Source organism: Hemibagrus wyckioides, linkage group LG17 (genome assembly GCF_019097595.1).
Source record: "Hemibagrus wyckioides isolate EC202008001 linkage group LG17, SWU_Hwy_1.0, whole genome shotgun sequence".
Taxonomy (NCBI): domain Eukaryota; kingdom Metazoa; phylum Chordata; class Actinopteri; order Siluriformes; family Bagridae; genus Hemibagrus; species Hemibagrus wyckioides.
The window spans coordinates 4,824,776-4,849,100 of NC_080726.1; the positions used below are offsets into that span (position 1 = coordinate 4,824,776).

The 24,325-nt window shown below is 41.2% G+C and overlaps 1 protein-coding gene across 2 annotated transcripts in view; it reads left to right on the forward strand.

The window, feature by feature from the left end:
- The first annotated feature begins 1,030 nt into the window (after positions 1–1,030).
- The window catches only part of pds5b (PDS5 cohesin associated factor B), a 50,411-nt gene continuing 27,116 nt past the window's right edge, over positions 1,031–24,325 (forward strand). The window contains exons 1-11 of one of the 2 annotated variants that reach the window (XM_058413672.1): positions 1,031–1,147; positions 12,833–12,959; positions 13,061–13,264; positions 15,748–15,834; positions 15,974–16,071; positions 16,662–16,788; positions 18,441–18,521; positions 20,355–20,495; positions 20,955–21,070; positions 21,173–21,267; positions 23,211–23,356. In XM_058413672.1, the coding sequence (XP_058269655.1) occupies positions 12,852–12,959; positions 13,061–13,264; positions 15,748–15,834; positions 15,974–16,071; positions 16,662–16,788; positions 18,441–18,521; positions 20,355–20,495; positions 20,955–21,070; positions 21,173–21,267; positions 23,211–23,356 (1,203 nt within the window). In that variant the 5' untranslated portion in view covers positions 1,031–1,147; positions 12,833–12,851. Of the gene's footprint in view, positions 1,188–12,832; positions 12,960–13,060; positions 13,265–15,747; positions 15,835–15,973; positions 16,072–16,661; positions 16,789–18,440; positions 18,522–20,354; positions 20,496–20,954; positions 21,071–21,172; positions 21,268–23,210; positions 23,357–24,325 lie in introns of both variants that reach the window. The other variant, XM_058413671.1, reaches the window with a different exon arrangement.

The window sequence follows — 24,325 nt, forward strand, 5'->3', positions numbered from 1 at the left end:
AAAGTTGATGTTAGAAGCAGGAAAAATGGACAAGCGTAAGGATTTGAGCGAGTTTGATGAAGGGCCAAATTGTGATGGCTAGACCACTGGATCAGAGCATCTCCAAAACTGCAGTTCTTGTGGGGTGTTCCCGGTCTGCAGTGGTCAGTATCTATCAAAAGTGCTCCAAGGAAGGAACAGTGGTGAACCGGAGACAGGGTCATGGACGGCCAAGGCTCATGGGGAGCAAAGGTGAGAGATGAGCTACTGTTGCTCAAATTGCTGAAGAAGATAATGCTGGTTCTGACAGAAAGGTGTCAGAATACACAGTGCATCACAGTTTGTTGCATATGGGGCTGCAGACCAGTCAGGATGCCCATGCTGACCCCTGTGCATCGCCGAAAGCACCATGCTTTGGGCAGTGTCATGCTTTGGGCAATGTTCTGCTGGGAAAACCTGGATCCTGCCTTCCATGTGGATGGTACCTAAGCATTGTTACGGACCATGTTCACCCTTTCATAGAAACGGTATTCCCTGATGGCTGTGGCCTCTTTCAGCAGGATAATGCATCGTGCCACAAAGCTGAAATGGTTCAGGAATGGTTTGATGACCACAACACCCAGTTTGAGGTGTTGACCTGGCCTCCAAATCTCAATCCAATCAAATTGGACAAACAAGTCCGATCCATGGAGGCCCCACCTTGCAATTTAAAGGATCTGCTGCTAACATCTTGGTGCCAGATCCCACAGCACACCTTCAGGGATCTAGTAGAGTCCATGCCTCGACGGGTCAGGGCTGTTTTGGCAGCAAAAGTGGGAGCAACACAATATCAGACAGGCGGTCATAATGTTATGCCTGATTTGTGTATGAAGAAAACTTCCACTGTATTGTATAATTAAAAAGTCTTGTACTTCTTGTTGTTGTTATTATTATTAGAGCGCGCGAGAGAGAGACCAGTAGAGGTCAGTGTTGGCCCGTGTTTTGTGGCGCGCGCGCGCGCGCGCCCGGTGTGGATTGGTGCAGCTGCAGGCAGGAATTGGCGCCATTTTGAAGCTCACACAGCGGCCGTGAGTGTGTGTGAGGGAGGGAGAGATACACACACACACACACACACACACGCGCGCGCGCACAGACACGGCGGCGGGCTGCGGAGCTGATCAACACTCAGGTACACGGCGCTACCTGGACGATTAAACCCCCCCCCCGAGGTGCACTTATATATACACATATACATGCATCTGTGTGTTTTTTATTCTGTTTTTATTTATAATTAAGGATTTAGATTCATGTAATGGCGGTTTCTGAGCACGAGCTGGGGGATACTAGTGTATGGTTAGCTGTAGCATGGCTAACACTCTAATAATGTCCATTCTCTCTCTTGCTCTTTTTCAAAAATCAGAACTAAAATGCTTTTCTGAAATGTTTGACTGGGGGAAAAAATCACGATTCCCCCCCCCACTCATTTTCTGGATTATGCTTTTATTGACATCTTTGGACGGCTGGTGTTTTTGTTGTAGCTAGGCTAGGCTAATAAAATGTAGCTGTTTATCTAATAAAGCTAGCACCACACCGCGCGCGTGAACGCCGCTGCATTAACGCCGTTTATCTGCTTTATTTCTAGACCAGCTTACAAAATAAATAGCGTTTAAGTCATTAAATACAGTTCGTTAGCTTTGTAGCTAACAAAAAAACTAGCTTTGTCTATTGTGTGGGGAATTTAGGTAAATATGGTTCATTATCGTTAGCTTGCTAGCTGTCATGTATAGTCTTCCAGGCACTGTTTGTGTTTAATGAATTAATTAGTTAGCAGTTAATCAGCCCCACGCCCCGTGTGTGTGTGTGTGTGTGTGTGTGTGTGTGTGTGTGGTGTGTCCGTGCGTACGCGCGCGCGAAAGAACATTTGGGTTTGTTATGGATCATCAGACCAGATTTTTTTGGTTATTATTGCGTTATAATACGGCATAAGACATGCATAATGTTCTGTTTTTAAGGTGTTCGTATCGTCCTGTGTGTGTGAGAGAGAGAGACCATTGGGATTGTTATAGATCTTCAAATCAAATGCATGGGCTATTAGAGCGTTGTAATGTGATATAAGATGTGCATAATTTGTCACTGGTGGTGTTACCACACTTTGTGTGTGTGTGTGAGACAGAGAGAGAGAGACCGTTGGGATTGTTATGAATCATCAAATCAAGTGTGTGGGTATTTAGAGTGTTATAATGCGACATGAGACTTGCATAATGTGTCATTGGTGATGTTAGTACACCTGTGTGTGTGTGTGTGTGTGAGAGAGAGAGAGAGACCATTGGGATTGTTATGAATCATCAGATCAAGTGTGTGGGTATTTAGAGTGTTATAATGCGACATGAGACTTGCATAATGTGTCATTGGTGGTGTTAGTACACCTGTGTGTGTGTGAGAGAGAGAGAGACCATTGGGATTGTTATGGATCATCAAATCAAGTGCTTGGGCTATAAGGGCATTATAATGCGACATGAGACATTCATAATGTGTCATTGATGGTGTTAGTTCCACTGAGTTTGTGTGTGTTTGAGACCATTGGGATTGCTATGGATCATCAAATCAAGTTCTTGGTTTATCGGAACATCATAATGCGACATAAGACATGCATAATGTGTCATTGATGGTGTTAGTACACCTGTGTGTGTGTGTGTGTGTGAGAGAGAAAGACCATTGGGATTGATATTAATCATGAAATCGGGTGCGTGGGGTTTTAGAGTGTTATAATGCGACATGAGACTTGGATAATGTGTTATTGGTGGTGTTAATACACGTATATGTGTGTTTTAGACCATTAGGATTGTTATGGGTCATCAAATCAAATGCATGGGCAATTAGAGTGTTATAATGCGATATGAGACGTGCATAATGTGTCATTGGTGGTGTTAGTATACCTGTGTGTGTGTGTGTGTGTGTGTGTGTGTGTGTGTTTGAGACCATTGGGATTGTTATGGATCATCAAATCACGTGCTTGGGCTTTTAGGGTGTTATAATGTCATTGATGGTGTTAGTTCTGTCGTGTGTGTGTGAGAGAGAGAGAAACAATTTTATTTTGTTATGGATCATCAAATCAAATGGATGGGCTTTTAGAGTGTTATAATGCAACATGAGACATGCATAATGTGTCATTGATGATGTTAGTACCTGTGTGTGTGTTGGAGACCATTGGGATTGTTATGGATCATCAAATCAAGTGCATGGGCTTTTAGAGCATTATAATGCAACATGAGACATGCATAATGTGTCATTGGTAGTGTTCGTATGCGTGTCAGAGAGAGAGAGAGAGAGAGAAAGACCATTGGGATTGTTAGTGGATCATCAAATCAACTGCGTGGGCTTTTAGGGCGTTATAATGAGACATGAGACATGCATGATGCGCCATTGATGGTGTTTAGTATTTCACACATGCTGGTCAAGTTCATGAGAGTTTAATTAACACCACTACTACTAATTTATTTAGTTAGATATTAGTTGTGAATTACTTTTTTAACCTGTAAATCATTTGGAAATCATCCTCAGAGCTCGAACCCTGGTATCCAGACAGCGATACATTGACCACAAGAGGAGGGAGGAGTTTTAGTGTGGATTTTTGTGTCACTTCTCATTAGATATGTAAGAAATGGTCAGTTATTAGTGATTATTTAGAGAATATTAAAAGCTGGTGATATTGTGCATAATGAAATGCTTTATATGTGCCTGCTGTAATAAAAGTCAGATGCGAACAGGATTAATATGTACAAAGGGTCCTGGGTTAATTCTCTGTTCTACTCAGTGATTTTATTTCCATCCTGCTTGGCCGTATCTGTCATTTCCTCCATTCTCCTTTCCAGGCAGATTTACTCAGCGGTGGTCTGATGCTGTGTCCACTTACACCTTGTTTTGGAAAAAAAGATGTTTACCTGCTGCCTTCTTGCCACATTTAATCTCTTAGCGCACATTTCAGCAGCTCTCCTCTAGATATCGAACAATTCCTGAGTCACAAAGCAACAAAATAATGGATTCTTCTGTTTCTTTTTTAAGTGTGATTGTGTTTTCAAATTGTTCCTGGAAATTTGGTTCATCCCAAACCGAAACATTGCCAAAAGTTTTGGGACACCAGAAAGAGTTGGAGACTGTGAGCCAGACCTTCTCGGCCAACATCAGTGCCTGACGTCACAAGTGCTCTTCTAGAGGAATGGTCAAAAATTCCCTTAAACACACTCCTAAACCTTGTGGAAAAGCCTTCACAGAAGAGTTGAAGCCGTTATAGCTGCAAAGGGCGGGACAACTCCATATTACATTCATGTGCATGTAAAGGCAGACCTCCCAGTTTTGGCCTGGCTCGCAGTCTCCGCTCTAATTCATCCCAAAGGTGTTCTATAGGGTTGAGGTCAGGACTCTGTGAAGTTCCTCCACACCAAACTCACTCATCTATGTCTTTATGGACCTTGCTTTGTGCACTGGTGTGCAGTCATGTTGGAACAGGAAGGGGTCATCCCCAAACTGTTCCCACAAAGAGCATGAAATTGTCCAAAATGTCTTGGTATGAAGCTGAAGCATTAAGAGTTCCTTTCACTGGAACTAAGGGGTCAAGCCTAACCCCTTTTTGGCAACACGGTGTAAGATCTGAACCAGCGTCACTGCTCTACTCTGTCACCTCCTGGACGTGGTGTTGTGAGTGACCATGTGATGCAAACATCCAGGAGCTCTCTCTCTCCCTCTCCTCCTGTGGAAATTTTTATTGCTGTCCGGATGCAAGAGTTTTATCACTGTGGAGATGTGTAAATATTTTTTATTACCCATGTCCCTCTGGTAAATGAATCCAATCTGAATAACAGCATGAGTGGTGGAGTAAAATTTGCACTCGGTGTCCCAGAACGCACTGCGGCGGTATGACAAAGTCGTGCTAAGAGATTCGGCTCGTGTGGTCCGTGATCTGCGGTGATGAGTGATGACAGGTTGTTTTAATTCTGAGCTCAGATTACCTTTCTCATAGGTTTCCTTCATGTCCTCAGGTTGTGTGTGTGTGGGGATATATTCCTGTCTTGCACCCAGTGTTCGCGGAATAGGCTCCATGTCCACCGTGACCCTGACCAGGATAAAGCACATACTGAAGATGAGTGACAGAATAATAGCATCACTCGCTCATAAAACACAAGCAGCTGAGAAATTTCCAGAGAAAAACAAAAGACTCCGTGGATGTTATGGTTGTTATTTGTTTATTGTTGTTTTGCTGGCATGGTTTGGATCCATTCATCCACTGGATTAGAGAGAAGCATTGTTTCATATTGATCAGGAGTTTTTCTGACAGATCACTCTTCTTGGCTGACATAGCTTGCTTGTTGTGGGCGTGGCCTCTTCCAGGATGGCTCCGCCCTGTTTACAGTATACCGTGGCTTACTGAAGGGTTTGCTGAGGATGAAAATGATGTCAGTGATATTTTAAGAGTTAAATGAAAGATTTCGGTCAGAAAATTGACGCCAAGGTCTGAATATTTTATTCTTATCGTACTTTGTGAATATTCTGTGTTTATATAGATTCTATAAACCCTAAAAAGCAGTATGTGGAGCTACCAGAATATTTCTATCATCTTTTATTAGTTTGTCTGTTAATTTTTTGCCAAATCTATTCGTCAGACCTGTGTATCGTTATTGAGTGTTCCCACTAAATTGTTTTTTAATCTTATTCTGCATAAATAATAAAAACACCTATGTTAAAATAAATAGATCAGCATTCTGAGTCAGTTACATACACACACACACGCCGTCTGAAGAGAAAATCATTGAAGCAACAACTTGTTAGAATCCAGAAGTACATTTTCACCAAAACTCTACACATTATACACAATGTCTGATTTTTTTTTCTTTTCATCCTGCTTGTTTACACAGGCAAAAGCTCTGGCCCTTATCTGATGGCCATGTTTATCTCCTTCGTCTGCCAGGACACTGATAAAAACAGTAAGGTCTTACCAGTAGCACCACCGAGGCTGGAGAAAAGGAGGAGAGATGGTGTTTTTCACTGAGGTTATTGTGGTATTTGGGCTCTTTGTGTTTTGCCTTAAGATTTTAATTGGAGCCAGGGCCGACCGTATCCTCCCCTGCTGTGATGGCCTGAGAAATGTCCAGCGGGGTGTCTAACTACCTCACGTTTTATTGACGAGTCGTATTCACTCCAGTTTAATAAGGCATTTCCTTTATCATCTGAACTCTACTCACTTGCGTCCTTAGTTGTTTCAGCACCGAAAGATGAGTTTATCACATTTAGGACTAATGGCTGGTTCATAGAAATGCAAGTCAAGTTAAAACTATAATAGTTGCCGTTCAACTGGATGGTTTTCTCCATAGTCTCCATTTTGTTCAATACAAGTGTTCCAGCGCTCAGCGGGTCCTCTATAAAAATATTTCAGACACCGTTACACCATCTGTTGCTGAAGATCTTTCCACGAAATTGTCCAAAATCATGGAGTGAAAGCTTTCATTTCTAATTTCTCTAATCCTTAATTAATGTTGCAGTTTTTCAATTGACTGAGCCAGCTTTAACACGTCTCTGTCCATTACATACAGTGATGTGCACTACAACAAGCTCCGGTAAAACTTTCTGCTGTTGTTGTGATCGTTATCATGAGTCTCAAATGAAAAACTCACTGATCACACTTTTGAGTCTTTGCTAATCTAGAAAATTCTTGTACACAAAGTAGACTTGAAGGATTGAAGTCTATGGGAGTTGTTGAACTGTAATATGAAAAATGGTTTGCTTTAGTATTCAGTAACTTTCTAGAATTTTGTCTGTATTGTGTCTAACACATTGATGGTTTGAGTATCAGTATGTAATGTACACTATATTGCCAAAAGTATTCGCTCACCCATCCAAATAATCAGAATCAGGTGTTCCAATCACTTCCATGGCCACAGGTGTATAAAATCAAGCACCTAGGCATGCAGACTGTTTTTACAAACATTTGTGAAAGAATGGGTCGCTCTCAGGAGCTCAGTGAATTCCAGCGTGGAACTGTGATAGGATGCCACCTGTGCAACAAATCCAGTCGTGAAATTTCCTCGCTCCTAAATATTCCACAGTCAACTGTCAGCTGTATTATAAGAACGTGGAAGTGTTTGGGAACGACAGCAACTCAGCCACCAAGTGGTAGGCCACGTAAACTGACGGAGCGGGGTCAGCGGATGCTGAGGCACATAGTGCGAAGAGGTCGCCAACTTTCTGCAGAGTCGATTGCTACAGACCTCCAAACTTCATGTGGCCTTCAGATTAGCTCAAGAACAGTGCGCAGAGAGCTTCATGGAATGGGTTTCCATGGCCGAGCAGCTGCATCCAAGCCATACATCACCAAGTGCAATGCAAAGCGTCGGATGCAGTGGTGTAAAGCACGCCGCCACTGGACTCTAGAGCAGTGGAGACGCGTTCTCTGGAGTGACGAATCGCGCTTCTCCATCTGGCAATCTGATGGACGAGTCTGGGTTTGGCGGTTGTCAGGAGAACGGTACTTGTCTGACTGCATTGTGCCAAGTGTAAAGTTTGGTGGAGGGGGGATTATGGTGTGGGGTTGTTTTTCAGGAGCTGGGCTTGGCCCCTTAGTTCCAGTGAAAGGAACTCTGAATGCTTCAGCATACCAAGACATTTTGGACAATTCCATGCTCCCAACTTTGTGGGAACAGTTTGGAGCTGGCCCCTTCCTCTTCCAACATGACTGTGCACCAGTGCACAAAGCAAGGTCCATAAAGACATGGATGACAGAGTCTGGTGTGGATGAACTTGACTGGCCTGCACAGAGTCCTGACCTCAACCCGATAGAACACCTTTGGGATGAATTAGAGCGGAGACTGAGAGCCAGGCCTTCTCGTCCAACATCAGTGTGTGACCTCACAAATGCACTTCTGGAAGAATGGTCAAAAATTCCCATAAACACACTCCTAAACCTTGTGGACAGCCTTCCCAGAAGAGTTGAAGCTGTTAGCTGCAAAGGGTGGACCAACGTCATATTGAACCCTATGGATCAGGAATGGGACTTAAGTTCACTTAGTTCACTGTTACTTAAGTTCATATGCGAGTCAAGGCAGGTGAGCGAATACTTTTGGCAATATAGTGTATCTGTTTTTTATTGTTGGACTCTATTGCTGTGATAGTGGAGACTTATTTGAAATGAAGAAAACAAAAGTGGACATTGCATCCATATTTTTGGGAAACCCTGATCTAGCAAATTTGAGAAACGATGACCTAAACTGGGATCTGAGAGATGAGTTTGGGAAAGTCCAGACCTAGAGATTATTCTATATAGTTCAGAAATATCCAGACCTAGAGATGAGTTTGGGATAGTTCAGGAACGTCCAGACCTAGAAATAAGTTTGGGATAGTTTGGAAAAGTCCAGACCTAGAGATGAGTTTGGGATATTTCAGGAACTATTATGCTTCAACATCTTTTATGTAACTTGTGAAAGGTTCAAAAGCTTGAAAGCATTGGGGGAAAACATGAGCTTTTTGGAGAATGAGTTTGAACCCTGATCACAGCGAGGTTTTGTTTTCCTGAGGGATCTTGGCTGCAGATGGTCAGGGAACAAGTGAGCAGACCACCAAAGTGGCTTTTAAGCTCTGGACTTGAGTATTAACACCTCATTATGATGTAAACACACACACACTCACTTTAAAAGGACTCGTTTGTTCAGGTGCACCGTGTAGAAGCTGGGTATCTCAGTATTTATTTTTCCAGAACTTGATTCTTCATAAATATGCAGTAAGTGCAGGTGAAATCGAGGTCAGACCGAGCGTCTGGAAAAAGCTCCTTATTAGGCTGTGATGAAGGAAGGACTAGCAATTTTGCACTGAATTAATCACGGTATTTAATATTCATTTCTTTCACAGATTTTTCCAGCTGAGGGAGACGGGGAATGAAAGGCTTGAGTCTTGTTGACTTGCTTCTTTCTGTTATTCATTTCTAAGCTACCATGCAGGTTGAATGTCAGTTATTTCAATAATATGTATTTGTAAAATGCAATAAGTTTGATAGTAGTGCCATAGCAGCTATTAGTTAAATAAACCCGGTGTTTAATTTTATTTATTATATGTGACAATTGTGGGATGATTAAAAAATAGAGACATTATTATTATTATTATTATTATTATTATTATTATTATTATTATTGGTAGAGAATAAAATAGACTAATTATTATTATTATTATTATTATTATTATTATTATTGATGGAGATTAAAATAGAGACTTATTATTATTGATAGAGAATAAAATAGAGATATTATTATTATTGATAGAGAATAAACTAGAGACTTATTATTATTGAAGGAGAATAAAATAGACTTATTATTGAGCTGTATTTTAGGGCTCATATCAGTATATTGGTTCTTTGAGTTTTAAATGTTTTTAAAAATGAAAAACATTAAAAAATATCTCAACAATAAATACAATGCATTTATTTTTATTTGCAAAATCTAAATGACACTACAGATTACATCAAAATGTTTTCATCGTATTTTATGATATATTGTCATATCGCCTCACGATATTTTGATCTTAATCTGACATTCAAATAATTTTCCTAGTTAAATCATGACATCACGTAGGCTGATCTTACATCAATGGTCTTGATTCACAAATTTTTCACAATTGTTTGCACTCGGTTCAAAACATCACTGTTGGTGGACAAATGGCGAGCATTGCTGATGTTCCCCATGTGATTATTGTGCTTTGTTTACTCTTTATATTTTATTTTTTATGGTGTTGTTGTAGACAAGGCTGATCGTATCCTTTTGCTCTGCTATGCTGGCTCGAGAAATTTGTGGCTGGATTTTGTCAGGATGTTTGTTATCTTTGTAATACAGTGGCTGAGAATTGCAAAGCACAAGGACAATTCAGATAAACCCGAAAAGGTAGGTAGAGTATGTGAATGGATTTCTTACCTCTGATTGGATGAGACATCTGTCAATCAGGATATACAAGAAATAGGTTATTTCCCCCGATAGTGCGACAAACACGTATTTAAATTGATAATAAAATGGAATTCATTCAGCACTACTTTGAGGAAGGACGTTCATATGGCGTGATTTTGGATATACTGATAGCGTATCATGGTGTAAAGATTAGTTTGCGACGTCTGTCTAAAAACACACCTGAAGAACACAGGAATGATCAGGAGACCAAACTATTCCAGATTAAAGGATGTAAGGAGCGCTATAAGAGCAGAGCTGTGTTCATACACACACCAATCCACTTTCTACTGCTGGACTTCCTGTAGATCCTGAGTGACAGATGTCTTGTCCAATCAGCTGTAAGAATTCCATTCTCAAACTATACCTACCTTTTCCGGTTTGTCTGAATTGTCCTTGTGTTTATGGATTTGTTGTATTGTTTTGCATTTCTCAGCCGCCGTATTGTAACCATCCTACAAACCAAACAGACTAAAGTCTTTCATTACTCTTTTCACTGTTTGAAGGATATTTCATGTTAGTAAGAGTAAGAATTGGACACGATGGGTAACGGAGACGTTCCCGTCCACGCCGTCTGTGTGTGGCTTGTAGATCTGTTGTATCGCCGTCCTCCGATGCAGAGCGTTGAAAATGTTGGCCCTTGCAGCTCGCATTTAGACCCTGGTTCGTATCTGATATCAGGTGTGAAGAAATCCAAGCCGAGCCTTTTACAAGTACGCTGTAACATCCGATCTCTGTGTCAGAGGTCAGCCAAATGTAAGTGCAGCCATATTGCTGAACAGCTTGCAGTTTCTGATGTGTAGCTCACTACGGCTGAATTCTCAGGACATGTGCCATAGCTGTCAGCACTGCTGTCTCTGATTAGGGGGGAAATGTCTCTGTTGTAGAGGGTTTAATATTTCAGCAGAAATCTCTTCCAGGTCTTCATCCGTTTAACAACTGTGATGGTCATCAATTAGTTTAAATATAATACACTATATTGCCAAAGGTTTTGGGACACCCCTCCAAATCATTGAATTTAGGAGTTGGGCTCAGCCCTTTAGTTCCAGTGAAAGGAACTCTTAATGCTTCAGCTTCATACCAAGACATTTTGGACATTTTCATGCTCCCAACGTTGTGGGAACAGTTTGGGGATGACCCTTTCCTGTTCCAACATGACTGCATACCAGTGCACAAAGCAAGGTCCATAAAGACATGGATGAGTGAGTTTGGTGTGGAGGAACGTGACTGGCCTGCACAGAGTCCTGACCTCAACCCCATAGAACACCTTTGGGATAAATTAGAGCAGAGACTGAGAGCCAGGCCTTCTCGTCCAACATCAGTGCCTGACCTCACAAATACAATTCTAGAGGAGTCCCATAAACACACTCCTAAACCTTATGGAAAACCTTCAACCAGAAGAGTTGAAGCTGTTATAGCTGCAAATGGTGGGACAACTCCATATTACATTAATGTTCATGTAAAGGCAGACGTCCCAAAACTTTTGGCAATATAGGGTATTTTAAATATAATGGACATCAGACAGAACCGAGTGGGATTGGTGTTTTTGATTCAGGAGTGCTAAATCAGTTGAAATCTGGGCTGAAAATATGGATGCAGCTTTGTGTTCACACTGAAGGTGAGACTTTAATGTGAACAGTCATAGTTTGGTCAGGCAAACAGCACCGAGTCCGTAATGAATACTCTTTTATTTGTGAGTGTGTGGCTTATCGTCTTGGTGGAGCATTTGGGATCCATGCACTTTTGTCACTCGAGACGTTTCGTATCGATTCAGTCCACCAAGAGAAAAGTTCAGCGCGATGCTTTCATTCCTCACTCTTACACCATAATGATGAGCTTCTTTTTCCTCACACTCTGTAGCTAAACCGATCCTGTTACTGAATAGCTGACCCTATTAGCTGTTGGAAATGAGCACGGTGTGAAGCAGTTAGCTGGATAAGTGCACTAATACAGACTAAAGGAAATAAAAAGGTTCGAGTTCCTTGGCACGTATCCTCTTCTAACGAAATTACTTGCAGAAGAAGACACCTTTGCACCAATGTAAACATCCTTTGACCAATGTTGTGGCTCATGTAAAAGATATTATTCAAGTATCCTTGGAGTCTTTATTTTCTCTTGAACCCTGAATTGGCAGTGTGTGTAACTGTCAGGAGGCACCACACTCTATTTAATAATATATTCACCAGCACTTCATTTAATAAAAAATGTGTGTAAGCACTGCATCAGCAGAATACTGAGGCTGTTGGGCAATGGGAATGTGTTTTCTTGACCACACATGGGATTGAAAATGTTCTTTTCTTTAAACTTACCTAGCTCTTTAGATGAGTGTGCTATCAAGGGTTCGAAAATACGGCTGCTGTTTTTTTTTACTCTAATATAATAGCAAATCAAGACTCGACTCTGAGATGATTGACAGTTTGGAGTTAATGATACAGCCTGAACTGCTGACCAATCAGATTCGAGCATGCTGTGGTACAAAAAGTTTCTAAAGATTGTAATCGTTTGCGAATCACAGTCCACCCCTTTCACTATACGTGGTATGTCCAAGCCTACGCCTTTGCTGTGTGTGACTGAAATTGGTCATTGTTGAATCATAGCAGACATTTTTGGTGATAATCATAAGTAACTAGCTATGTATTTAAACCTGTCCTTTTGCATACGTCTCTAAAGTTGGCCCTACCTAATTAACTGGCCATCAAGCCCCTCTAACCCCAAAAAACTTCTCATTTGTTTTATTCAGTGTTGCACATCTGCAAAACGTCTGTTACAACTGGACTGGAGAGTAGAAATTGCCGTTTTCCCTTCATGGCTGCTGTAGTGCTTGTGTAAAAGGTCGAGGTTGTAACTTTATGCGTGTGTGTGTGTGTGTGTGTGTGTGTGTGTGTGTGTGTTTTCCCCCTCAGCGTGCACTAGTCGGAGAGCATGGCTCACTCCAAGAATCGAGCCACAGATGGCAAGATCACCTACCCGCCGGGGGTGAAGGAGATCTCCGATAAAATCTCCAAGGAAGAGATGGTCCGGAGGCTGAAGGTAAACACACAGAGAGAGGGGTCATGGTCGTTCTGGTTGGGGTTCCTGATTATACATTAGCTGATGTAAATGGATTCGTTGCTGTGGTTTTGTTTTTGTAGATGGTGGTTAAGACCTTTATGGACATGGACCAAGATTCAGAGGAGGAGAAAGAGCTATACCTGAACCTGGCTCTGCACCTGGCCTCAGACTTCTTCCTGAAGCACCCAGACAAAGATGTCAGGCTCCTGGTGGCCTGCTGCCTGGCCGACATCTTCCGCATCTACGCTCCAGAGGCGCCCTACACGTCGCCAGATAAGCTGAAGGTACAAGAGACGAGAGCTTTGCGACATGAAAGAGTAGCGGTTTCCTCTCTAATGGATTTTTAAGCCTTATGTCTTTGAGAACGGCGAGACTTCTGAAAGCCTGGAACACACATGTTTAATGCTGCATTTGACCAAAGCTCTGACAGCCTCTGACTAGGAGGAAAAAACACCCACTTAACTTGAAATTCCTACTTGGGGAAAGCTTTCAAAGGGTAAAATATGATGACATGTCAAGATAGCAATCACCGTAGATACACCGATCAGGCATAACATTATGACCGCTGCCAGGTGCCGTGAAATAAGACTGATGATCTCCTCATCATGGCACCTGTTAGTGGGTGGGATATATTAGAGGCAGCAAGTGAACATTTTGTTAGAGGCAAGAAAAATGGACAAGCGTAAGGATTTACGCTTGTCCATTATGCTGTTTCTGATAGAAAGGCTAACATCTTGGTGCCAGATACCACAGAACACCTGCAGGGATCTAGTGGAGTCCATGCCTCGATGGGTCAGGGCTGTTTTGGCAGCAAAAGAGGGACCAACACAATATTAGGCAGGAGATCATAATGTTATGCCTGATCAGTTGAAGATCTAATGTCACTGCTTTGAAGGAGTTTATATATAGTATATGCTTTAGGTCAAGTTGCTGGCTAGCGTATCAGATAACATGAAGTTTATTGAGAATGATAGATTCTAGTGCCAGCTGCTTAAACAATACTGTTGAAAGTCTAAATGGAGATATTTGAGAAACATTGAGGCATTAATTTCCCCTCTTTAGCTGTAATTCTCTACGATTTCAGCATTAGCTATCTGTCCATTAAACGGTGAAGAAAGAGTTGAACCATGAAGTAGCAACAAATAGAAATGCACCTTTTACAGAAACTCGGACAACAAAGAAATTTCCTGACAACAAAGAAAATTCCTCTCCGAATTCATTTTCTGCAATAAAAACGTATGTTGTGTAAGCTAGCTGAAGAATTTACAGCAGTGCTTCCCCATCGCTAGTGATAAATCACTTTGGATCTTGTAGCCTGGTTGCAGTGTGTTCTGGATAAGCTCTACTCAAAACTCCAACACTCTCCGTTCATCACGACTCTTGGCAGTCTCCACCCCTTCATATGTCACTCCTGGGGAGATGGGTGGCCTGCTGAGAGAGAGAGAGAGAGAGAGAGATAAAGGGGGAGCTCTATTATTCTCTAAAGTGATTTTCTGACCTTGTTGCACTGTAGACATCATCATCACTCAGCTGCATCCTTTTATCTTAGGGCTTCAAAACTAACGATTTTTCATTTTCATCAATTAAAATGGTACAAATATATTTAACTAGCACTACTACAGCACTCTTAACCAGGCTTAATAAACCCTTTCATGCAATGTGTCCAGATTGATGAACAGTCAGTTTATGGCAGTTTTTGGAGAAAATATCAAACGTAAATCATCCTCAGGTCACTTAACAACATTATTCTGATGTATGATCTCTGCTAGATCTCTGGCAATGTCATTTTAACCAGAAACGGAACTCCAAAGTCGGCTAAAATGCTTGACTTCTACCCCTGGTGGTGTTTAAAATCTGTTGTGTAACCACATAACCTACAGCCAACCAGGCATAACATTATGCCCACCTGCCTAATATTGTATAAACAGTGCAAATCACACCAGATGCATAATTAATAGAATGCTGATTTCCGAATATCTCAAAAATGAGTGAGTGAATTTTTGTAGAATATACACTATAGTGTCAAAGGTTTTGGGACACCCCTCCAAATCATTGAATTCAGGGGTTGTTCTCAGCCCCTTAGTTCCAGTGAAAGGAACTCTTAATGCTTCAGCTTCATACCAAGACATTTTAGACAATTTTATGCTCCCAACTTTGTGAGAACAGTTTGGGGATGACCCCTTCCTGTTCCAACATGACTGCACACCAGTGACCAAAGCAAGATCCATAAAGACATGGATGAGAGAGTTTGGTGTGGAGCAACTTGACTGGCCTGCACAGAGTCCTGACCTCAACCCTACTGAACACCTTTGGGATGAATTAGAGTGGAGACTGTGAGTCAGACCTTCTCAGCCAACATCAGTGCCTGACCTCACAAATGCTCTTCTAGAGGAATGGTCAAAAATTCCCATAAACACACTCCTAAACCTTGTGGAAAGCCTTCCCAGAAGAGTTGAAGCTGTTATAGCTGCAAAGGGCGGGACAACTCCGTATTACATTCATGTGCATGTAAAAGCGGACGTCCCAAAACTTTTGGCAATATAGTGTATTTGAAATTATCTTGATTTATTCAAATTTAACAGAATGGTCAAAGTAAGGTCAGACATCTGAAGTAGATTTTCTTCAATAGCTTTCTTTGTGTTTTTATGTCCGACGTCTTGATCTGCATGAACGCTGGGCATCTTTCATCCGGAGGCTTTATAATGTCAACCTCGTGTTTCTTCTTCTTCCTCTTCCTCTTCTCCTTCTCCTCCTCCTTCTCTACCAGGATATATTTATGTTCATAACCCGACAGCTGAAAGGATTGGAGGACACTAAAAGCGCCCAGTTCAATCGATATTTTTACTTACTGGAGGTATGTGGTATGAGTTTCCTTTATATTTATTTATTTATTTATGTATTTGGTAGTCTGTCGTGTGATGTTCTCATTGTCGGTTTATTTATTTGCATGTTTGTTTGTCTGTCTATTTATTTATTTATTTCTCTCCTGGCAGAATATCGCTTGGGTGAAATCCTACAACATCTGCTTCGAATTGGAGGACAGCAATGAAATATTTACTCAACTGTACAGAACTCTCTTCCAAGTGATCAAGTGAGTCGCTGCCTTCGAGCATGCAAAAATCCTTACCCCACACACACACACACACACACACACACTCTCTCAGCACTCGTAATTCAGAAGGGCAGGTCTGTAATTTACAGCATACTGATGTGAACGGAAAGCTCCGGCTTATTTATTGTGTTGTAACGAGCTGTCGGCTTCCTGTCCGCCGATATTATACTTCAGTATGACAGTTTGGCGTGTGTGTGTGTGTGTGTCTGTCCCAGGTGGGACTTCTTATGGGGTGTGCTGTGTATTAATGGTTAGTCATCTCAGCTGGAAACGTCCTCGCTGAGGGAAAACACAGTGGCGCATGTGTTGATGGGGGAAGAAGGAGAAAAAAACTGCAGATGCCTCCTACACACACACACACACCTGCAGAAACGCATCTTGTGTGCAGATTATTGCCATATTCCAGCTATATAATGATTTGTTAAGTGCCAGACAGACATAAGTGCATCATGACTCATCTTTGCTTCTTTTCTTAGTAAGAGATAACGAGAAAATTCTCCGCATGTGCTGGAAGAGGTTTCAGTGTTACTGATGTGTGTGTGTGTGTGTCTTTGTCTGTTTCTCTGCAGTAATGGACATAATCAGAAGGTGCACATGCACATGGTAGACCTGATGAGCTCCATCGTGTGTGAGGGAGACTCTGTTTCTCAGGAGCTTCTGGACACCGTCCTGGTCAACTTAGTTCCAGCACACAAGGTACCGAAGCATTGATCCGCTGTTATCATGGAGGGATGATTAATCCCCTTTTGTGTGTTAATCAGTGAAATGTAATGGACTGATGGTGGTGTTGAGTGTGTATCTATTAAAGCCAGCTTTGATTTATTTGATTTATGAGCAGTGGGTTCTCATTTATTTAATTAGTTCTGTCTATCACAGACCACATATCTCAGATTTTGTCGTTCTGTCTGTATGTGCTTGCGTTTTATTATTCCGTCTGTCTCACATTCCCAGTGTTCTGTTTCTCTCATTCCTTGTTTTCTGTCTGTCTCTCATTCCCAGTGTTTTGTCTGTCTTTCACATTCCTAGTGTTCTGTCTGTCTCATGTTCCCAGTGTTCTGTCTGTCTCTCAGTCCCAGTGTTCTCACTGTCTAGGGTTCTTTCTGTATCATTAGCTAGTGTTCTTCACTGTAGCATTCTGTCTCACGTGTTCTGTCGGTCTCAAATTGTAGTGTTCTCTTTGTCTAGCATTCAGTCTGTCCAGGGTTCCATCAGTCTCAGTCTCTAGTGTTCTGTCTGTCTCACATTACTAATGTTCTGTCTGTCCCACATTCCTAGTCTTCTGTCTGTCCTACATGTCTCAGTTTCTAGTGTTCTGTTTGCCCAGTGTTCTGTGTCTCTCTCATATTCCTAGGGTTCAGTCTGTTCAGGGTTCCATCAGTCTCAGTTTCTAATTTTCTGGCTGTCTTGGGTTCTGCCTGTTCTTCAGCACTAGCTTTCTAGTCTCCTGTTCCATCTGTCTCAAATCGTAGTGTTCTGTTTGTCTAGCATTCAGCCTGTCCAGGTTTTCTGTCACACTCATGTTCTAGAGTTCTGTTCATCTGAAATTCTAGCATTCTGTCAGTCTTGCAGATCTGTCTGCCTCGTGTTTTCTGTTGCATCTTCTGTCTCACCGTCTTTTGTCTAGCGTTCTTTAAGTCTAGCCTTCAGAAAAATTTGCATGTCCAGACATATGGACACGGACATCTTATGGACATCTTATTTTGAAAACTGAATTTTAAATATATGTCTCTCTGGCATAAAGCTTTCTCTGTAAACCATTTTATTATTTACACTTCCTGCTATTTATCTTTTTGTCTCTCATGTCCTGTTTACCACCTTATCTACTGTTTGGTTTTCTTTTGGTTTTTAAATTTTCTTTTTCCTTGCTTCTGTTCAGTTATTCTCTCTTATCTATCTATCTATCTATCTATCTATCTATCTATCTATCTATCTATCTATCTATCTATCTATCTATCTATCTTCTTTCTCTCTTTTAGATTTTTATCTATCTATCTATCTTCTTTCTCTCTTTTAGATTTCTATCTATCTATCTATCTATCTATCTATCTATCTGTCTGTCTGTCTGTCTGTCTGTCTGTCTGTCTGTCTATCTATCTCTGTCTGTCTGTCTGTCTGTCTGTCTATCTATTTGTCTATCTATTTGTCTATCTATCTATCTATCTATCTATCTATCTATCTATCTATCTATCTATCTATCTATCTGACCTGTTCTAATTGCTGTGTGGTCTAATTCATTGATCTGTAAAGAAATTCAGTTAAAGACTAATCATGGAGTCAGTGTTGATTAAAATGTCATCATTGAAACACTCTTTGGTTATGTAACCTTTCTGAAATGATTTTATTGGCAGAATCTGAACAAGCAGGCGTACGACCTGGCTAAAGCGCTGCTGAAGAGAACCGCGCAGGCCATAGAGCCTTACATAACCAATGTGAGTGGGTTTTTTTTTTTTATTTTTACTGCCACAGGCTTTCTGTTACATCATTCAGTGTTGTTTTGAATCCTTAACAAGCTCCTGCGGGTAGACCGTAACCTCGAGTGACCGCCCAATGATCTGAAATTCTTTCACACATGTAGAGGAATACATGTGCGAAACCACGGTCAGAGTGGAACACCGGGGCCCACGCTCATCCTCATTACCTCCCACAGGAGCCGGACGTGAGCGTGATGCGCTGGCGTTCCTCACAGACCTTATTACAAATACACACTCGCTGCGGGGATCTGGAGATGAGAATAGAAAAACCCTCTGGTCAGGATAAAGCAGGCGATTGTGGGCGTGCATCGTCCAGCCAGGGGTTTTAGTTCCATATGAGAAAAATCACTTTCTCTATTTAAGCTACCAGCACTAGATACTGGACACATACAAACACCATGATCCCTGCTTCATCCTTCCCAGCTTTAGTTAATGAGACACACATTACAAGAGGAAACCCCAGCTCTTCTTTCGTTTTTGTGTGTCGGGTAATAAAATAAACTATATAACACATTCGCTACAGGATTTGTGAATAGAATCACACCTAATTTGCGTAAATTTCAGAAAATCCTACATCAGAGGTCAGTGTACATAGAAAACGGACATCACTGGTCACATTTTCACTTGTTAGTGTGAACACAGGGTTCGAGTACAACTGTAGGGCCTCTAAGCATCAAGTTTAAATAATTAGTTTTTAAATAAAAGTAAATTTAGACAAATATATTTGAAAGAACTTCCTGTCTTGCTTTAATTAGTTATATATATTAAAATCCTAATTTTACAATGCATTATGTGTGTTATTTATAGTTTACTTTATTCATATTAAATATAGCTCATTAATATTAAGCTTTATTGAGGTAAAGAAGCGAGTGCAGGCAGGTGGAGAAAGATGTCGGGAGTCTTGTGTGATAGAAAAATATCGGCGAGAATCAAGGGGGAGGTGTACGGGACAGTGGAGAGACCGGCCATGCTGTGGTTTAGAGGCAGTGTCACTGAGGAAGAGACACTTCACTCAGCCAGAGCTGAAGATGTTGAGGTTCTCTTTGGGTGTGACACGGTGGGACAGGATTAGGAACGAGTACATCAGAGGGACAGCTCATGTTGGGGGACAAAATTTAGGGAGGCTGGTTTGGACATGTCCAGAGGAGGGAGAGTGAGTATATTGGTAGGAGAATGTTGGACATGGAGCTGCCAGGCAGGAGGCAAAGAGGAAGGCTGAAGAGGAGGTATATGGATGGAATAAATGAGGATATGAAGCTAGTGTTGAGGATGCAGAAGATAGGGATAGCTGGAGAGAGATGATTTGATGTGGAGACCCCTGAAGGGAAAAGCCGAAAGTAGAAGATGAAGATCTTCACCTATATTGGTATTTTTCTCATTTCGGGTCAGTTCTTTTGCTCCTTTGAAGCTTCCTAGAAATGCTTGAAATAAGGCAAAATCTTTTGCATTAGTTTTATATTTTCTATTGTAATAATTTACTTCTTACATAGTTATAAAAGTATTATATAAATGTAATTATACTGACACTTGAGACGATTCTTTCATTTTCGGTGTAGTGTAAAGAGTTCACTTAGTTATAAAAGCATTATATAAATGTACTTGTATTTAAAATACTTACACTTGAGACGATTCTTTAATTTCCGGTGTAGTGTAGATAGAGAGTTCAGTCCCAGATTGTTAATAACAGTGTTCATCGTTACAGCTCTGATCTCCCTTTATAAGCGCTTTCTGAACACTGCAGCTGCCATTTCCCTGACACTGATTGATGGAGGTGTTTGTGTTCCCCTTCAGTTCTTTAATCAGGTGCTGATGCTGGGGAAGACGTCGGTGAGCGACCTGTCTGAGCACGTGTTCGATTTAATCCTGGAGCTCTACAACATAGACAGTCATCTTCTCCTGTCCGTTCTGCCTCAGCTGGAGTTCAAACTGAAGGTACAAAAGCCACGAGGACGCCGGAGATGTTTGTTTGAGGAAGCGATCGTTTAAAAAATCCGGACTCGCTTATAGTAATTAATCTAACATTATCAGAGCAGCCTGTTTCCATACAGATGTGTGTGTGTGTGTGTGTGTGTGTGTGGTGTTGGCACACACATTATGTTGTCTGTATTGCTAGGTCAGGTTTTTCTAATCTAATCATATATTTCTTTATTTAATTATTTTGATCCCAAGCGTCAACCATTTCCAAATTTTTCCTGATGAATCGTATCCCGTCAGTATATGAAGCCTCTGCTCAGGCTTTCTTTGCGAGCGCCGACGTTTTGTTTTTATGCAAAAGCACAAAAACCAAACCGCTGAATAGACTCAATGAGTTCATTCATCACAACAGAATTAATTGACTTTGCTTCCTGCAGCTCTGAAAGGAGTAATCTCTGTATTTGTGTGTGTGTTCAGAGTAACGATAATGATGAACGCCTTCAAGTTGTCAAGCTTTTGGCCAAGATGTTCGGCGCAAAGGACTCAGAGCTGGCCTCCCAGAACAAGCCTCTGTGGCAGTGTTACCTCGGGAGGTAGATGTCAATAGTAGTAGTAGAGTTAGAGTAATATTCTCTAATTAATAACTAATTAAAGTTTTGGCTGGTTTTCACCGACATCTCTTGCTTTCTCGAAAGATTCAACGATATCCATGTTCCGATCCGTCTGGAGTGTGTGAAGTTTGCCAGCCACTGCCTGATGAATCATCCGGATTTGGCTAAAGATCTCACAGGTGAGGAAGAAGACTCCTGAGACCACAGTAGATTTGTCTCTGCTTTCAAACCAAGTGCACTTTCGTATGCTGTTCGTATTTCACCGGCATTTAATAAAATAGATATTGTGAGGTTTTTATGAGCCTCTGTCCCTTTGAGGAGTTTCTATAAAGCATGATGTACATCCTGAGGCCATGTTCACATTAATACACTTTCATTTAAAAACGCATATTTTTCTGATCGTTTTAGAGTTCCGTCCACGCCGAGACGCCGTTTTTAGTCAAACATATCTCTTCAAAGTGGATAAATGTCGCAGTGTGGGCTGTGAAAACGGAGGCTCTCGAAAACGATGACGCCATATTTTAGTCAAATCAAACTTCTCTTTATTGTTACATCATCAACACAAGTGTAGAAGTAAGTGGAATTCTTTAGTGCAGCTCCAGACATTGCAGTAGAAGTAGATATACAGCTCTGGAAAAAAATGAGACCACTGCTCAATCTCCAGACTTGAACCCTATTGAAAACCTCTGGAATGTCATCAAGAAGGAGATGGATGGACACAAACCATCAAGCAAAGCTGAGCCGTTTGCTTTTATTTATTTTTTTTGCAGAAAGCGTGGTATAAAGTTCCCCAACCGCAATGTGAGTAACTGGTGGAGAGCATGGAGCCAAAACACAAATACCAAATACTGGTTTCTTAATGTTATTTAGCCAAAGCATTAACACAATTTGTTTACAAATGATTTGCATTTTGTTTTAATTGAGTTATTAAAGCTCTGCAAATACTGCATGCTTATGTGTTGCCATTTCATTTAAATATACACTCTAAATAGTTATATTCTGAATTGAGGAGAAATATTGTCAGGAGTTCACAAAAAAATGAAACAACTGTTCATCTCACCAATGCATGCCCTGGAAGAAAAAAACATAAGAAACTGATTATTTTGCAGTGGGCTTCAGAGCTGTTAATGAGAATATATTGTAGAGTATGTACATCAGACACAGTATAATCAGTAGATATTGCACAGTATAATGCGTGTAGCAGCATGAAAGTCGTGTACAGAGACGGTACATTCACGACTGGTCAGTTATAAAGTGCTTTCCGATGTTAAACTGTGAGTGGTGTATTGTTAGCCCTGGTTGTTTAATAATCTGACAGCCTGGGGGAAGAAGCTGTCCTTCAGTCGGCTAGTTCTGGAATTTGTACTGCGGTTATCACCGAATTACAGACAGTAGCTTGTGGCTCGGATGGGTTGGGTTGGATGTGACCAATTCTCGCTCGCTTCTGCAACTTTATACTCTCATGTTACTCTCAGCAACATCTCCACCTCACTGTCAAGGAGTTTCAAAGAGCCAGGAAGTAAATAAACACCGGGCGGAAACGACGCAGCGTCTCACGTTTTACTCACACGCAGTACATGGATTTTCAGACGTTTCCGTGTGGATGACCAACTTTTGGGAAGCAATTGAAAATGATAATGTGGACGAAAATGCCCTTTTCAAATTACGGCCCCAGGTCTGAACGAGCATCCTGATTTAAATACAATAGTAATAAAAAAAAAAAAGATATTTAAGAGTAAAAAAAAAATGTATTAGAATATAGAATAGAAATTATACTGTACACTTATTTTATTTTATTATTATTTATTTTATTTTATTTATTTATTTATTTACTTACAAATGCTGATGTGGTCTAAAATGAAAGTTTTGAATCTCTACATTTTTTTACCACTAAAAAATGTGATTTTGTCCAATTTTCCGACATTAAGACAGAGACTTTTATATTTTATGTAAGCATGATTACTCTCCCTGCCCTCTCTCGCTCTGTGAGCTCATGTATGTGGAAGAGGGCAGATCGCACTTTTTTTTTTTTAGGGAGGAAAATGTCTTTCTCTTTGAGAGAGCACCATGTTCATCCTCTAAAAGTAAATCCAAATCAGGTGGATCCATTTTGTGCTTTCAGAGTATCTCAAGGTGAGATCTCACGATCCGGAGGAAGCCATTCGACATGACGTCATCGTGTCCATCGTGACCGCGTCGAAAAAGGACCTCGCTCTCGTCAACGATCACTTGCTGAACTTCGTCAGAGAGAGGACGCTCGACAAGCGGGTGAGTTCTTTAAGGTGTTTGTGCCTTTTGCTGTTATTGTTTTCCACCTTCTAAAAAAACACAACGCTGTTATCGTGTGACATCAGTGCATTTAGCTGACCGGAGCTCATTAGCTCTGCGGTTTCTCTCGAGCTCCACTCCATTTCTCTTCCTAATCTAATCTGCAGCCTCTTCAGGCCTCCAGGCAGCGGAGGCCAAATGAAATATCGAACCATAACTCACATATAACCCTTCTCCAGCCGTTTCAAATCACATTTGGGGGGCAAGCCTAACTGCCTCTCATTCCCTACACCTGCATAAATGATGCTGCGGAAGACATTTTACATCTCTGTTAGTTTTGCCTGACGTTTATATGAAAGCAGGGGTTTTAACTAAACAATGCTGCTTCATTATCGGCTATATGAATTAACTGTATATAACTGTATATTTCTATTCTTATCTGGATGTATTTAATGAGTCTCTCTTTAAAATACTCGCACCCCACCCTTAACTCTGGCATGCTAAAAAGGGAAAGGGGGGGGGGCAAGACCTTATCACATTGGGGCTGTTTGTTAACTGGAAAATAAAAAATAAAATAAGTAAGGTATAAACACCGATCAGGCATAACATTATGACTGCTGAGAGGTGCCGTGAATAAGACTGATGATCATCTCATCATGGCACCTGTTAGTGGGTGGGATATATTAGGCAGCAAGTCAAAATTTTGTCCTCAAGGTAGATGTGTTAGAAGCAGGAAAAATGGACAAGTGTAAGGATTTGAGCGAGTTTGACGAAGTGACGAATTGTGATGGATAGACCACTGGATCAGAGCATCTCCAAAACTGCAGCTCTTGTGGGGTGTTCCCGGTCTGCAGTGGTCAGTATCTATCAAAAGTGCTCCAAGGAAGGAACAGTGGTGAACCGGCGACAGGGTCATGGGCAGTCAAGGCTCATTGATGGACGTGGAGAGTGAAGACTGGTCCGTGTGAT